The 15,157-nt window shown below is 40.7% G+C and overlaps 1 protein-coding gene and 1 pseudogene across 3 annotated transcripts; one reads left to right on the top strand and one right to left on the bottom strand.

The window, feature by feature from the left end:
- The first annotated feature begins 149 nt into the window (after positions 1–149).
- LOC110976610 (transmembrane protein 134-like) lies at positions 150–12,054 on the top strand. Of its 3 annotated transcripts, none has more exons than XM_022230048.2 (6): positions 150–390; positions 6,235–6,320; positions 6,668–6,744; positions 7,649–7,690; positions 8,070–8,126; positions 8,377–12,054. In XM_022230048.2, exons 1-6 carry the CDS (start codon positions 373–375, stop codon positions 8,463–8,465), a joined length of 369 nt encoding a protein of 122 aa, XP_022085740.2. In that variant the 5' UTR covers positions 150–372; the 3' UTR covers positions 8,466–12,054. The 3 variants fall into 3 exon arrangements, with proteins under 3 accessions (XP_022085740.2, XP_022085738.2, XP_022085739.2); XM_022230046.2 differs by lacking the exon at positions 150–390 and adding an exon at positions 409–3,703; XM_022230047.2 differs by lacking the exon at positions 150–390 and adding an exon at positions 3,727–3,841.
- On the bottom strand, positions 11,859–13,913 carry LOC110976609 (ketimine reductase mu-crystallin pseudogene; annotated as a pseudogene).
- Between the last annotated feature and the right edge of the window lie 1,244 nt (positions 13,914–15,157).

Below are 15,157 nucleotides of genomic sequence, written 5' to 3'. Positions count from 1 at the left end.
CTCGTCAAAGGGATCAGAACTACACTGGTTCTGGTTCCACTTTCTAACGATTACGAGATGAGAATGACGCGTGAACCAGCGAGGCAGGACAGCAACGTACAGTACATACCCCGGCCCATATAAGTACGCGGTAAGGGTATAGGGGTACAGACACAAATTAAAAAAAATAAAAAAACTAGCAGACGACACTCCACTACGTCCACCATGTCAGCTGCGACTACTGTCTGGCTTAAATTGCTCAATTTTGTTATTTCTTGCGCTGTATGTAGGACATAGGAATGCGTCAACAAGTGGAACAGAGTTTTATCAGATGAACATTCATGTAGTTTACGTTACTTGTGAATTCGCAGTTGGCTCCCTTTGTGTCTAGAAATGTCTGAAAACTGGGAGGTTAGTGCATTTTGTCAGTCTCGTTAGTGCGTTAGTCAGCGACCGGCGCGGATGCACGGTCATGCTTGTCAAGTGTTCCAGAAGATGTAGCCTTCGTGGTAACAAAGGTTTTCAACAGACAAACTGTTTACTAAAGAAGGGCAGCGTTGTGCTTAATTGGGGCATGGTGGTCGATTACTCTTTTTGAGCTTTTTCTCCATACATGCATTTGATTTTCCTGGAACATAAAGTTTGTCAGAACTTGCTAAAGTTGAATGACTCAAATATAAATACTCAAAACATCTCAGAAGGGAGCAGAGACACATATCACATGTACGACTACATGGGTAATTCCACTAGGGTCCAAAAGTGTGAACTTTTTGTGTCCCTGTTACATCTGACCTTTGTTATTTGACATGGAATATCACCGGAATTGATTTCAAGCTATTACTATTTTTGGCAGGTCATTTGTTTTAATTCATTTCTCTTGGAAATTAGAAAATGTGTTCTGAACGTACAAAATCATATGTCAGATGTGACAGGGACATGAAAAAATTAAACCCCTAATTTCTGAAATTACCGACATGTACATGTATGTCAGGTGGGTATGAACCGAATGAAACCTCCAACTTTACAGCCTTTTTTGAAGCAATCTCTCACAACCTTAAATAACCTTAAAAAGCATTGGCAGATGGCGGAATTGTCAACAAATCGTGCAGTAAGATTTAGTGATTGAGCAAAGATCAAGTGACTATGCATATCAATCAACTGCACCTAACATATGAGGCCAATCTAATATGCACAGGACTAATTAATTTGCGATAGTTTGACAATTGTGGCCCAAAAGTAGGCTACAGCTTTACAAGGTTAAATCTACAGGTGCCCAAAGTTTATCCTCCTTTCCTACATGTACATGTACCTTGATGCTTGTAGAGCCTATAGCACTGTGCTTCATGTGTCTTAATTGTGGCAATAAATGTACAGCTTAACTGCAAAATTGGCATATTGTAAAGCAAACGAGATTTTTAATGAAGGAGTTTAACTGTTGGTATTGCAATAACTGTCATTTCTCATACATATTATATTCACGTACATTGTACGAATAGCCTACATGTAACTGTTTACAACACTTACATTCAACACCATACCAATGTTTCAAATGTTCTCCCAATAGGGACTGGACAAAATGTCTAATCTTGTAACTTGACTTGTGACTGGACCAAATGACTTGTGACTTGGCCCAGACTTGCAAAAATTGACTTGTGACTTTACTTGGACTTGGAAAAATTGACTTGCTACCACTTCTGCTACATGGGTATGGAATGGAAGTGCACCAGTCAACACAGTGTGTGCTGTACGTTGAACATTTAGTGTGACCCCTTGTAGCAGGGTGGTTGGCTAGGAGGAGATGGTATTTATGAGGGCCAGTGTATTTTACCATTTGTTGTTTACAATTTGTGTTGAAACGTAATCATCTTGTCAGTCATTTTTAACTCGAAGTTTTCATCATTTACATGTATGGTCTACAATTGGTCAGGAACACAAGGATGTTTAGCACTCCAGTGTGGTGAAAAGACTCCGAAAATTGTAAAACTCAATTTAATATCATTATTGGACCATTAGCCACTGGCAGTCTGTACTACAATTATTGTGACACTGTAACTCCCTGCGGAAGTCTTTATTTGACAACTCAGGAAACAGTCATATGAATATTGGATACATTCCTCTAGCCTTTGTTGGTGGTGTTGGTGGCTGTTTCATGAGTGATCAAATAAAGAACAGGACATACGTGCATACATAACCGTGCCAGCAGATCAATTAATTAATTGATGCAATTACTTGGGCTGTAACTTCTCATTACTTATACAATAAAAGGCCGTATGCAGGCTTCTCACATAAACTTTACTGCCCTGCTTTTTGTAATGCTGCTGTTCCTGAAGCTAATGGAAATTGTTGATGGATCAGGATTACCGATGGAGCACGGAGGAAGGGACATTAAATGGCAGGGGAAATTCTTACTAATGGAGCCAGCATGAGAGTGTAAATTACATATACCTCCTGAGTAGAGTTAAGTGGATTTTAATGGGAAATTTTGTATCACCGATTACTTAATGGTTTTGTTTGTTTCAAGTGTGGATAGTTTATACTAGTGGTAGATGAACACTTGGTTTGCTTTTATAGTTATCTGTAAATCCAAATTGTACAAAGTATACCCACACATTCTGGATGCAGTTTGTTTTGGTCCCTTCAACAGGCACATTTTAATTTCTCTGACCAATGTTGTCACCAACTGTCGCTTTCTTATTACTGTCATCACGTGCTCCACAACAAAGCGATGCTGGAACTGAAAGCACCTGTTGTCTTTGTGTGGTCATCACTGGTGGATAATTCGGGATAATTACTCATCCACGCATTGCTGTTTGCCTGTGCTGCAGTCGAACTACTTCGTGTGATGCACATGTCTGAATATTATCAAGTTATGGCAGGAATGCAGAAAACCATCTGCCAGTTACTTGTGCATTTCATGCACTGTATGGCACGTTGAACTCCTCATTGGAACTTGCCAGCTATGACCTGGTGACTGACTGGAAAGCAAAGTGTCTGTGGCATCTAGACTCCCAGACTTTCATTGGAGTGAGTGTAAGGAGGGCTATTTTTATGGTGCACACTTGTGTGCGATAATTGTAGAAACTCGGATGGAAAGTGAACAAAACTTGTGTGCACATACGGTACATGTACATGTATTAATCAGGAAGCCTACCAACGAGCTGTCGGTGAGTTCTTCTTTCAACCAGTGCATTGCGAATCGTACATGTACATATATGTGTACCACAGTGAGAGACTCCATTCTACAAGCTCTCATGCTGATGATGTTGTGCTTGTTTTAAACAGTTTCCACTTTTTTGTGAAGGATTCGAGACAAATTTGAGCTAACAGCTGTGCACCTTGCAGTCTGTAGATTGAAACTACCACTTATTTTGGCTGTCAGTGTCCCCACTTGTATCCAAAGTTTGTCAGCAGAGTTTTGGCAATATTCAAACCTGGAAAAGAAAGACGTGGACGATTCGCTGAAGTGATTTTACATAGTCAAGGGAAGAAAACCTCTGTTGAAAAGTTCCTGGGATGTACATGGAAGTTCTGGCCATGCTGTGAAATAAGCAGTTTTCCACGTGTATGGGATTTTTAACATTTAAAGTGACAGATTTTGTGAGAGCTGTAAGCTACCAAAAAACCATTTATAATGGAGATGTCATACCAAGACGGAGCTCCACCCACTGACAGCGAGGCCGTGAATCAAGGCAGCACCACCTCCTCTGCCAACACAAGCTACAAGGTCTACCTGTCCTCGTTATTTCTTTCTTTTTACTCAGTGTTCTCCAAAAGTGCTGCCTGCAAACACTTTCGCCGGCTGATCGTTCTCATGTCTCCCACTGCTGTCTATTTTTGTTTGCCAAATTGTTGTACAAGGAAGGTATGTTTGTGGAGGGAGATTCTATGCATGATTTTAAGCATGCTGAATACACATACTTGTACATGTATAGACCTTTTCACACTAGACAAATCTCGGGGTTGACACAGGGTTGAAAACTGGTCACGATTCATACTCGAAAATTTTCAACCAAGCGCCAACCCTAAGAGTGAATTAAATCCGGGTTGAACTCAGCCCTGCCCTGGACCATGATTGAGATTTCTCATCCTGCGTTGAAAATTTTTTTGTGCTCATTTCTGGGTTGAATTTTCCCTGATAAGCTCAATTCACCCGAAACAAGTGTGCAACAAGATTGGGTTGAATGCAACGTTGAAACATCAAATTTTCAACCCAAGGTGGTCATGGGCTCGCCCAGGGTTGAGATCAACCCGGAACGTGAGGCTGTACTGTGGAAAGGCCTTATGTGTTTGAGCTGTTAGTCTGTGCTGTTGTGTAGAACATGCACTATGCTTCAGAATAAAGATATCTGCATAGTATTTTCAGTGCTTGAAACTTCTGTGCTGGAGGGACTGATCGGGAAGCCTATTAGTTTGGAAATATCAACCAAATCTCAAATATTCCTCATAACCCAAGAATGGCCTGTATCAGCTATCAATCCCATGCTTTTGCTGAACCAATATGAACTAGTTCGGTATTTCAGTTGTACATGTACATGTGCATGTAGAAATGAGGTATGGTGTATGCCGTTAGTGGACATCAATATGCATGTACAGAGTCTGTCCAATCTTATCACAACAGCAGTATGCCGACATAACACACGCTGATCATGTTTGAGCTGGCATGGCATCAGGCATGTCAGGTGCTCTTTTTTTCAAACGGCCATGCCTTTTTGAAGTACTGAATTGGCTCGTTATTGGTTGGGTCAATCACATGTACGTGAAGTTGAACCCAGTACGGCTGTAAAAGCCAATATCTCACAGTCTCGCTTGTCTAGCTGCTTTCATTTTGTAATGGAAGAATTGCACTTGGAATGGAATTCGGCTGCTTGTGTGCATGGCTAGTCAGCTGGAGAGAGAAAAAACAGCATAACGTATGCACAAAAATTCACCTGTGAAACACGGACAATAAAAATACCTCAGTTGGCTGTTACATGTACAGATCTTTTATTTCTTTCTCTTGGATTTGTGTTTAAAAGTTACCTCATTACAAATTACCCCAGCAGAGATTACGTAGAAGAATGTGTAAATTCTTCCAACTGTACAAGTCCCATGAATATCTTCAGCTATTATTATACACCGTAGTAGTCTTCAATTATTCACCTGTCGGTGGCTGGGGACTTTTCCAAGGGGGGGATCAGATTTTTATGTGATCATTGCAGACAGGTGGACACATCTATAGAAAATTGTGCATTTTAATGATGCACTGACCTATATATATGTATACATGGAGTAGGAATTCATCTTTTTTTTACTATTACTGTAGTTAGTTCAAATTTATTTGTGTTGGGGGGGTTGACCCCTCTACCCCCCCTTTGATTCCACTACTGGGAGCATTTGAAGCAAGATATGGGACGGAGAGAACCCCCCGCCTTTGTGTTGGTCATTGTTTGATCGGAATCTCAGGAATTCTTTGCAGACTTCCAGGGGGGATGTGTTAGGTAACAATAGTCTAGAGTGTGTATGGGGATTGGACAGGTAAGGGGGGGGTACCTCTCCGTCCCATATCTTGCCTGGTATAACTGGGAAGATCAAGGGCTTTTAGGTGTAAAATCGCCAAGTACTGGATATTCATTTTTTCAATATATTGAGTATTTAGTTATCAGCTGAAGAGGTTTTTCTGGCATATTGGTTGGCTATTACCACTTTGCATCCTTATGATAAATTTAGAAATACACTGACTACACTTTTGTTTTCTTTACCACCTGTTAGAACATTTCAATGTCGGCATAGTGCTCGTTAGTGTTCATTTGTTGGTTCTTCCATATGCTTGTTTATTTCTTGCCTCTTTGCAAGCAAGCACACTTGCTAACTTCAGTCTTTTTCTGGACCTTGTCTCATATGTTTACATTATAATTGGAGTTCTCATTCTTTTCAGTTTGATGTATATTTCCAAATAGGTCACTTGGGAGACATTTTGTGGTAAATTTTTCAACATTAGGAGACATCGGTCATTAGGGAGACATTTCAATGTCTCCCTAATGCTCCAACTACCAAAAGGAGGAAAAATTTTACCGTCCACATTTTGAGAGATGATAGATTAGGGTCTGAAAGGAAAATATGCAAAGTTTGGTTAAGATCAGATTAGGGAATATTGAATTATGGGACGATAAAGTTTGAACAAATTTTGTGCACGTTACTATGGGAATGTCTCCCAAGTGACCCATTTTCGGTAATCTGTACAATTCCTGTGATCTTTTACTATTTGTTTTTCCACAGCCCTTGATTGATGGTTCAGATGGTGGTTACCAGAACAAGTCCAGGAAAGAATCAGAGTATGATGGGCCATCTACAGCAAACGCATGGTGTGCAGGCTGTTCTTTTCTGTCAATTTTTTTTACATAAAGTGGCACAACTAATTATGTGAGACTGGAAGGAATGGGGTGGAGCATGTCCACTGTCAACATTTTCTGGTAGACAAGGAATGGACAGAATTTAGTGATGCTACGATTTGAGTAGCATTTAGTAGCCCCTGTTTACAAACTAAATGTACTGTTACTCAATTTGATGTAACGAGACATTAATTATGGTGTCATTGAAATTCCGTATGTACAGCCTGGGCTTAATTATATCTAGCCATACATTTAGTTCTCAATGCATTGTAAATATCTTAGCCATAGTTTTAATGTTCTTTTTATTATTGCATTTGCAGGTGGTGGCAACACCCTGATGTCAGGCGGAATTGGAAAGCTGTGCTGGGCTCAATTGTTATGCTCATCGTTGGGATTTGTGAGTTGTAAAGTGTTCCTTGCATTGCACTGAGAATCAACAGATAGGGCGACCTTTGTCAAACGTGGACACATATGCAAAGATATCATTCAGAGAACTAATCACATAACATGAAGAGGCACCTCATGGTGGTGGATTGAAAATCAATGCGGGCGTTTCACAATAGTGCGCCTCCAAGCATTGGCAACGCATTGGCTAATCACAATGCATGAAATCTGTCAACCCAAAGCTCGTTTGGAGAGGGTTGACAAATTTTGTACGATGTGATTGGCCAACGCGCTGCAAACTCTTGGAGGCGCACAATTGTGAATCTCCTATATTGCTAAGCATTTATCTTTGTAAGCCTTTTATTTTTGTGGCCGGTGTAATTTGAAAGTGTTCACCACCCCCCACCCCCCCAAAAAGAAACAAAAACGAAATCAATGCAAAAATTTAACCCCCTCGGATGTATGTAAAATCATATTGAAATCGGAGGAGTTTGGACTACTAGGGATAGCTATGGAAGGTATTTGTAATTGCCTGGTCAGTCGTGATGAAACTGCCTTTGGAATTTTTACAACTGTGAAATTTGTTTAGTGAGACTTCCAGTTTTCTGTTCTTTATAAAAATAATTGATAAAATGAATTAACAACACCAGTTAAACTTGCATGTATATATTTTTTTAAAAATCTGTTTACAACTGACGTTAAAGATAATCTTCTTAAGGCCGGTTCATACTCCTCGCAAAAGCAAACACAAATGTGAATTAGTGACATCAGATCAAATAGTCGTGCAGCAAATCAGCAGAAGTTGAACTCATTTCAAGTCGAGCGACATTTCACTGCAACTCTATTGTGACGTCAAATTGGCTTCGCTCTCACATTCGCGTGTAGTTTGAACCCGCCTTTACTTTGTTTCATTGCAGTGCTCGTAGCTGCAGGAATTGTCTTTGAAGTTACCCGCCAAGGTAGCTGGATGCTCTTTTTTTAAATTAGGCTTTAAATGTTTTAGGGAAGTGGCAAACAAATCCAGTTTACAAAGAGTAATACAGAATGATAAATGTTATCAGAGAGGTTTGGGAACCTGGAAAATACCCAAGTAAAAAATTCATTCGTTGACATTGGTTTCAGTTACACTCGTCATACTTGCATGTAATCCAAGCGGGCAATTTTGGGGGAATTTGGGAGCTCTTAAATTTAGCAGGTTTCATGCTTTTCTGCCACATTATATCCTATGGCTTCGATCCTTTTGAACACCTGAAAGAAGTTGGAATTTACCTGCTTTGCAATAGCTCTTAAATTACAGCATTGTTAAAAATTTGTTGATCGTTTGTCTTTTCTTTTTAGAGCATGTGGCCTGTGCGATATTTATCATCATCGGGGTCCTTTTCTTCATTCCTGGTTGTAAGTATCAGGATTCCGTGAGTTTCCCTGCTTGTGAATTTTACCCTGCTACATTTGAGTCAAACAAGTGTGAGATTGAATTCAGTAAAATATCAAGACGTCTAATTTTTGAGACAGCGATCAGCCTATAACGCTGGAATTGTTTGTTTTGTTTAAATGAAATTCACAGACAGTGGAGAGATTACAAATGCTTATAAATTGTTTGAAGGGCAAAACTCAACATTTCCTTTCTTACTTTTCCTTTCTACAGTGTACCATACTGGATACATCTACTTTGCTGCGAAGGGCATCCGAGGCTTTGACATGAACAAGCTCTCCATTTTCAACATGTCAAGGTGAAAGACAAAAGATTTGGGAGAGGAAGTGGTTTCTCTATTGACGCCGCGTGGCTAAAGACGTTTGTTATTCTTACTCATTTATTGTCCGCTGAGAATTCTCAGAAATTTGCCTTAATCACCAACCTCCCTATATCAGCTGGATAGCATATTCAGACTCGGGCACGGAAGTCACAAGATACCCTATTTGGAGGCCCAAGATGAAATTGAGATCTCAGAGTGGGCTTTCAAATCTTGACCGTACAGCCCGTTTTGTGTGGGTTAAGGTTCTTTACATTCATACCAGAAATTTAAAGCAAAAATCTCCTTCATGGATCAGTTAGTTCTAACCGGATATAACTTGAGTGCCTGGGAAATTACAACATGTATAGCGTGCAACGCTGCACCAAAACAGATGGCAACCATAATCCACCCCCAGCTGAAGTGCGCCCCCAATCGGCGAAAGAAAGACAGGTGGTTACAAGCAGGTTCTTGCATGCATTCTGTGTGTACGCAAAGACCCATACATGCCAGAATAAATTAATTACGGGTACTCAGCGTGCTCCACGTCAAATGCGCATGTACTTGCGCACGTACTTGCGCACCTCATGGCGCACCTGTGTGGTAAGTACCAAAAACACACGCCCTCTTTTGTTCCGCTCGGAGCAGATAGGGGGCCCCCCAAAAGTTGAATCACAAAGGCCTCATTTGTTTGTGCATGGCGATAGGCACGTGTAATATTCAGTCAGTATTAAATTAATCCCCCTCTATGCAGTAACCACATGCAGGGCTCCTCCTTTATAAAAACTGAATCAGGATATGAAGTAGTGAAGCAAACAAGGTTTTGGTTCTTGATTTCGATTGATCAAGCTGGTAGGCCTAAAGCATTGAAAAAACACACAGCCGTAGACACTCATTAGGAAGGTTCTTTGGAGTAATTCAAATTCAATACCTCTTTACGTTGTCAATTTTGTTTATGACACGTCTTAGCCCTTATTGTACATATCAATGAGTCTGAAATGGTATCGAATTGCAGCACTAAGCAAAGATTGTTCTTAATTATTTATTGTGTAAAATTGATTTTCAGCCAGTAAAAACGCCAAAGGAATTCACTTGAAAGATATGTATTATGAAATTGCATAAATTCGTAAATATTTATTTCAATTCATAAGGATATCTGCTGGTTCATACAGGTTTGAAAAGTACTATAAATATTTTGTTGTGGTTGCGTTAAGAGAAGTAATTAATATATGCATGTTTTAGAAAACTTCCATAGTTATTTCAAATTGAGGCATAAGCTTCTAGAGTTCACGTTTGACAATTTTGTGTTCTTTTAAGTAATTGATATATGCATGTTTTAGAAAACTTCCATAGTTATTTCAAATTGAGGCATAAGCTTCTAGAGTTCACGTTTGACGATTTTGTGTTCTTTTATGTAACTTTAATAATGCACACCCACCAAATTTTGACGGTGACTGTGCAAACTTAAATGAATGTGCAAAATATAGCAAATTTTTAGCCATGATTTTGTCATCGGTCGCAACTCAATCTTGCGTTGATATGAAAGAAGTGGAGGAATAGTGTAACACTAAGTGTATGTGGTTCATGAGCAGTCTGTGATATGACGTCCCTTCCCCCCAGGTGCTGATGCCGCTAGGTTTCATGGGGGGGGAATGGCCAAAACCTGGGGCTTTGGGGGGAGAATTATGTGTTGGCATTTCGGGGGTCAAGTTTATCTCTTCAAAGTGTGTAAATAATCAAAAACAGCCTAAACCCTAAGAGAGGCAATAAGCAATTTGCCCCCTCCCCCACAAAAATGGTTCTGGATCCACCATCGAGGCCCACCCCCCCGGCCTGAAATCATCTGACTGTGCCACTGACAGCATGTACACTGTAGTCACAACTGTCCGTGTTACAACCAAAGTGGGACTTTTTAATTAGCGTTGCTATACAAAATGCACATTGATGAGTACACAGTACTATACTGCAGAAATTAACAAGCGCAAATCTGTAATGATGACAACACTGACTGCTAAGTTGAAGTGTCCCCGGCCATTTATAAATTTGGTGTCATGTTTTTGTTAGTACATTTTAAAAGTTCTTTGAATTCAACTGTATCAAACCTTGGACTTAAATTTATAAAAAATAACTCCAAACAATTATGTAAAAATGACTATTTTTGTAACACGTGTGTTTCTTAATTAATAATTTGTATTATTTTTATTACTTTATACAGGGTCCCATTAGACCCATTCAGCATATAAATGATGGGTGTACATGTATCATGCACGTACTGAAATGCCCTCATACTATTTTTAATTTTAAGAAATTTCCATAAGTCAATTCAGTATTAGATCACTCTTGCAGGATGCAATAGAGGGAATGATTGAAATAGTGTAAGTCATCAGGTAGGAGATTTAAAATGTGTAAATTTCAGTTCAATGCAATTCCAGACTTATTTAATTACATTATAGTCAGCTGTAATGAAAAGATTTTTAAATTATTCACCGAGTTCCATGGAAAAGGTTATAAAAAGTAAACGGACTTGCCCACAGATTAAGTTTTGGTTTGCTTTCTGTTCACATCGGTGCATGTGTGAAGTAACAAAGAGCTTCCCTCAAGATAGCAAAGTATTGAAAACCGGAAACGGACACAGTTATGCCACAGAGCGAAAAACATACGAGTGGAAATGTGATTAATTGAACCGGTAAGCCTCGATGGGAGTGGCTGATAGCATCAGAAATTTGCTGGTATCTCAAGCACGCCTGAAGTAGTGTGTTCATTTTTGTTGACGGCCATAAGGGAAGTGTTATATTGCTCAGTAACCTGTAGGCTGTATTTATGTTTAAAATTGAGAGGCACAGCATTCTGTCACTCCTGCCATGCTCCAAGAGGTACCTATCCGAGGGGTGGGGGGAGGAGACTTCCCTTACCTCAGCCCTGGGACATGTTCCCACTGTTGGTGATACCTTGAAAGTGCCAGCACTTGAGAAATGGCTCTAGACACTTCGGGGGTGGGGGGGAGGTAGGAGGATTCTATCGTGGATGGAAAAGGGGACAATTACCTAGAAACAAGTTCCTCGTTTACATGCCCCGCCCCCTTAAAACACAGATACACCACTGGATCTGTTGTAATTTTCCGGGATGGCTAGCAAACCTATTTCAAATCGCATGTTGAATATTTAGCACTCTATTTTGTAGCCTGCATATTTGAAATTCACCAAGAAAGGAGTATGATTCAAAGAGATACATGTATGTACCGCTGCTATTTCATGCAGCTTTTAAGCTTGCTCAAGGCCCTTTTTCAGGTCATGTTCTCTTATTGCTTCCACATTGGAGATTTTTTTTTTAGGATGTTCATTTATTGTGTAGGCCAACAAATTTAAGGGGAAAAATGAATTTTCTCAAAACACTGCACTATCTCTTAAACCAGGAAGGTTAATATATTGTACAACTTTCCATAATACTGCAGCGATTTGGGGGTCAGGTAGTCTTTACTTTCTTCTCGACACATCTCATCGTAAAGTGTACAAATTAGAGAAAATGAAATTGAACTTTTAGTCGAAATAAAATGGCTTCTTGTAATAAAGTTTCAGATGAGTAGAGTAACTTCAGATGGTGTTGGGGTGTAACTATTTCAAAGGATTCTATTGAACTCCACAAGCCTTTACATTGAACTTATTTAAAATCATTAATAACAATTGTATGCTGCTTCAATGAAAGTCACAGTTTTAAGAATGAATTTCAATAGCGCAACCTACAAAAAAAATGATGCATAACACAAGTCAGTGCCTGCTGAAGTGAATAAAAATTTCTAGAAGGAATATGGTTGACTTCTAACCAAACCTCAATTGAATCCATTTCAGAAAGCAAGGGATGCAATATGTACATGCATACTGTGCGTTATTATATCTAGCACCCCAAGTGTACTAAAATTGCTTTTTAGACAAAATAAAGGTACATGCAAGCACAAAAATGAGACGCAACTCTCCCCAAGTCACAGGTGGCTTTCCCCAAGTTCTTTCTTCATTTACTGCCTTTGGTGTGCCTGCCAATTTTTTTACATCAGGTTGGAAAGAGACATGGTAAATTCCATTCCTTACTCAGTCTTGGGGGAACATGAAATGGTACACTTGTGGGGTCCCTTGATTTGTTGATCATAGAAATTCTCACAGCAAAATGCAACGTGATCCCCACGTGTGACTTTTCACATGACATTCCTACCACAGTTTCCTTCAATTTTCATATAATTGGAGTAATAATGTTATTTCATGCATCAAAATGTCAACATTTTTGGAGGAAGATCTAGTTGTTTTCATATTGTTTATTGTACACCAGTTTTGCAGCAACCACATCTTCAGCGGCCATGCCTAGGGATTTGAAGAGTGTCGTCTCATTCTTCCTGGCTTTCACTTTGCCTAAGATAACCTCTCCGATTTCGCCGAAGACTTCAGCCCCAGAGATGATAATGTCTCCTGACTCTTTGAGAGCAGAATCCTTGGTGTCGGTGTAGACAACTGAGCGACGTACGAGAACGGGATCAAGCTCTTGCATTGTCGGTACATTTGCACCGATGGAGATTATGTGCGCTCCTTCTTTCACCCACTCGTTTTTGACTATGGGCGTGTCTGTGCCAGTTACTGCTGCTATGACATCAGCACCCTTCACTGCCTCCTCACCAGTCTTGCAGGCGATACAGCCGTTCTCAACTGCGAAGGACTCGGCACGAGCATAGGTTCGATTCCACACGTGGACTTCTGAAAAGGGGATGACATGTCTGAGGGCTTGTAGGTGGGTCTTGGCTTGAAGCCCCGCCCCCAGGATGGCAAGGATCTTGCTACCCTCGGGAGCCAAGTACTTTGTAGCTACGGCTGATGCTGCTGCTGTTCTCATGCCAGTGATTTCCTCTCCATCTAAGACTGCTTTCAAGGAGCCACTGGTTGGGTCAAACAGGGAAATAGTTGACTGGAGAACCGGTAATTTTAAATTTCGGTTCCTGGGAAACAATGTCAACATCTTGCAGGCCAGACCGCCTTGTTTTTCGCAGAAGGCTGACATGATCAGAAAGCGCCCACCCTGTTTCTTGACAGGACAAATCGAGCGGGGTGGCTGCACCACGCCCCCGTCTACCCCGTTAGAAAAATCCCCAAGAACTTGCTCTATCGCTGGGATTAAGTCATCGTATTTCAGCACTTTCTTCACTTCCTTTGAGCTGATAAAGGGGATGGATGCCATAGCAGAAGACATGGCAGCGCGTAATTCCAGCATGGAGAAAAGAAAAATTCTCCTCCACGGTTTCAGCAACTTTGTAACAGCAGAAGTTGTTCCTTCGGCTCATCTAGCTAGGGGGGAAAAAACAATGCTTCAACTTTGTTCCGGTACGAGTTCAAGTAGCCTTTAGTCAAGGCGCGCGTGGCTAAATTGACACACGACGCGTACTCCCTCTGCTTGCACATCACAACGAAGACTGCCAGCACGAGAGTGCAACAAATAGCCACGCGCGCATTGAGTAAAGGTTTAACTCCCCGGACCACGTGACGGTACCCCACTGGGGCACCAGAGGGGGTGCCAGATGACGTCTGCGCAGAGTGGATGCGTTCACTATCAAGAACAGCATATTGAAATTTTTGCCTTCTTACAAGTAGTACACAAGTGAAATTTATTTTGTAACCTGCGCTAGCGATTCAGAAACGGATATACTTTTTTTCTGTTTCTTCTGCTAGAAATACTGGTCGAGTTCGGGGGTCCGTTCTTGACAGGGGTTTTGTGTTCTCCGACGCGCTCGAATCGGGCGGGAACAGGACCCAAGAACACTGTTCTCGGAAGAGGATCACCCCTACGTGACCACCTCCTCGTCAGGATTTTACACGAACACACAGAAAAACTCGTGAGATTTGATTTTTGAACAGCCGCAGAAAGTGCCGATATGGCTTTACAAAGCCGAAGACAATGGGAAGTTTTGCAAAATTAACATTAATAATTTTCCATGACAGAAATGAATTTTTTAAATGGAAAATAAATTAGCCCAGTTTTCCAACATTAACTCTCGAAGAATGCTCAAGGACGCTGCCATGTTGCATGTTGCTTGCCACAGATAACTACTAGCGCTAATAACCGGTTATACATTCCCGGCGTTCGAGCGACCGACCCACGAACAACAAATCGAGCTGTTCGTGAACAAACTAGAACAAGCCGCCCAAACTCGGCCAATACTTTTTCTACAACATTCTGCATCCAGAGAGAAAGAAGATAAAACGCTTCTATCAGTACGGTGGACTAAAAGTACGCCATCTGTTTTTGTGCTATATATATTTAAAAAAACAAACAAACAAACAGCGAAGTAGGTCCAATGTTTTGGATATGTCTTCTTTCTTGTTTTTATGCCAGCCGAGATAACAGATCGAACGTTAACAGGTGGAAAGGCTTGCAGTCGCGCCATGCGTTTCCACCTACCCGTTGCTGTCCTTCACCATGAATAGCCTGAAATTCCATCACATCGAACGTTCTTAATTAAGGTGGATCCCAATTTTCGTGGGGGAGGGGGCAAAAAATGGACAGTGTTTTTTTCAGTAACTGTAGTTTATGGCTTTTCTTGGGGGTGAGGCTAACGTTTAATTTGGGGGCTTTTTACACGGTTTGGAAACGATGGACTCAAAATCAAACAGACTCAAAATTTGCTTCTTTTTTTCTGGGGGCGGAACATGCAGGCTGTGTTGC

Source organism: Acanthaster planci, linkage group LG09 (genome assembly GCF_054643075.1).
Source record: "Acanthaster planci isolate LZ-2023a linkage group LG09, COTS_SCS, whole genome shotgun sequence".
Classification (NCBI taxonomy): domain Eukaryota; kingdom Metazoa; phylum Echinodermata; class Asteroidea; order Valvatida; family Acanthasteridae; genus Acanthaster; species Acanthaster planci.
The sequence above is the reverse complement of the archived record's forward strand: the minus strand, read 5'-3'. Positions and strand labels throughout refer to the sequence as shown.

Coding starts and splice junctions, on each gene's coding strand:
- LOC110976610 (XM_022230046.2), top strand. CDS start 3,611: ATGGAGATGTCATACCAAGACGGAGCTCCACCCACTGACAGCGAGGCC. Junction 3,704..6,234: donor CTGCCAACACAAGCTACAAG/GTCTACCTGTCC, acceptor GTTTTTCCACAG/CCCTTGATTGATGGTTCAGA. Junction 8,127..8,376: donor CCTTTTCTTCATTCCTGGTT/GTAAGTATCAGG, acceptor TCCTTTCTACAG/TGTACCATACTGGATACATC.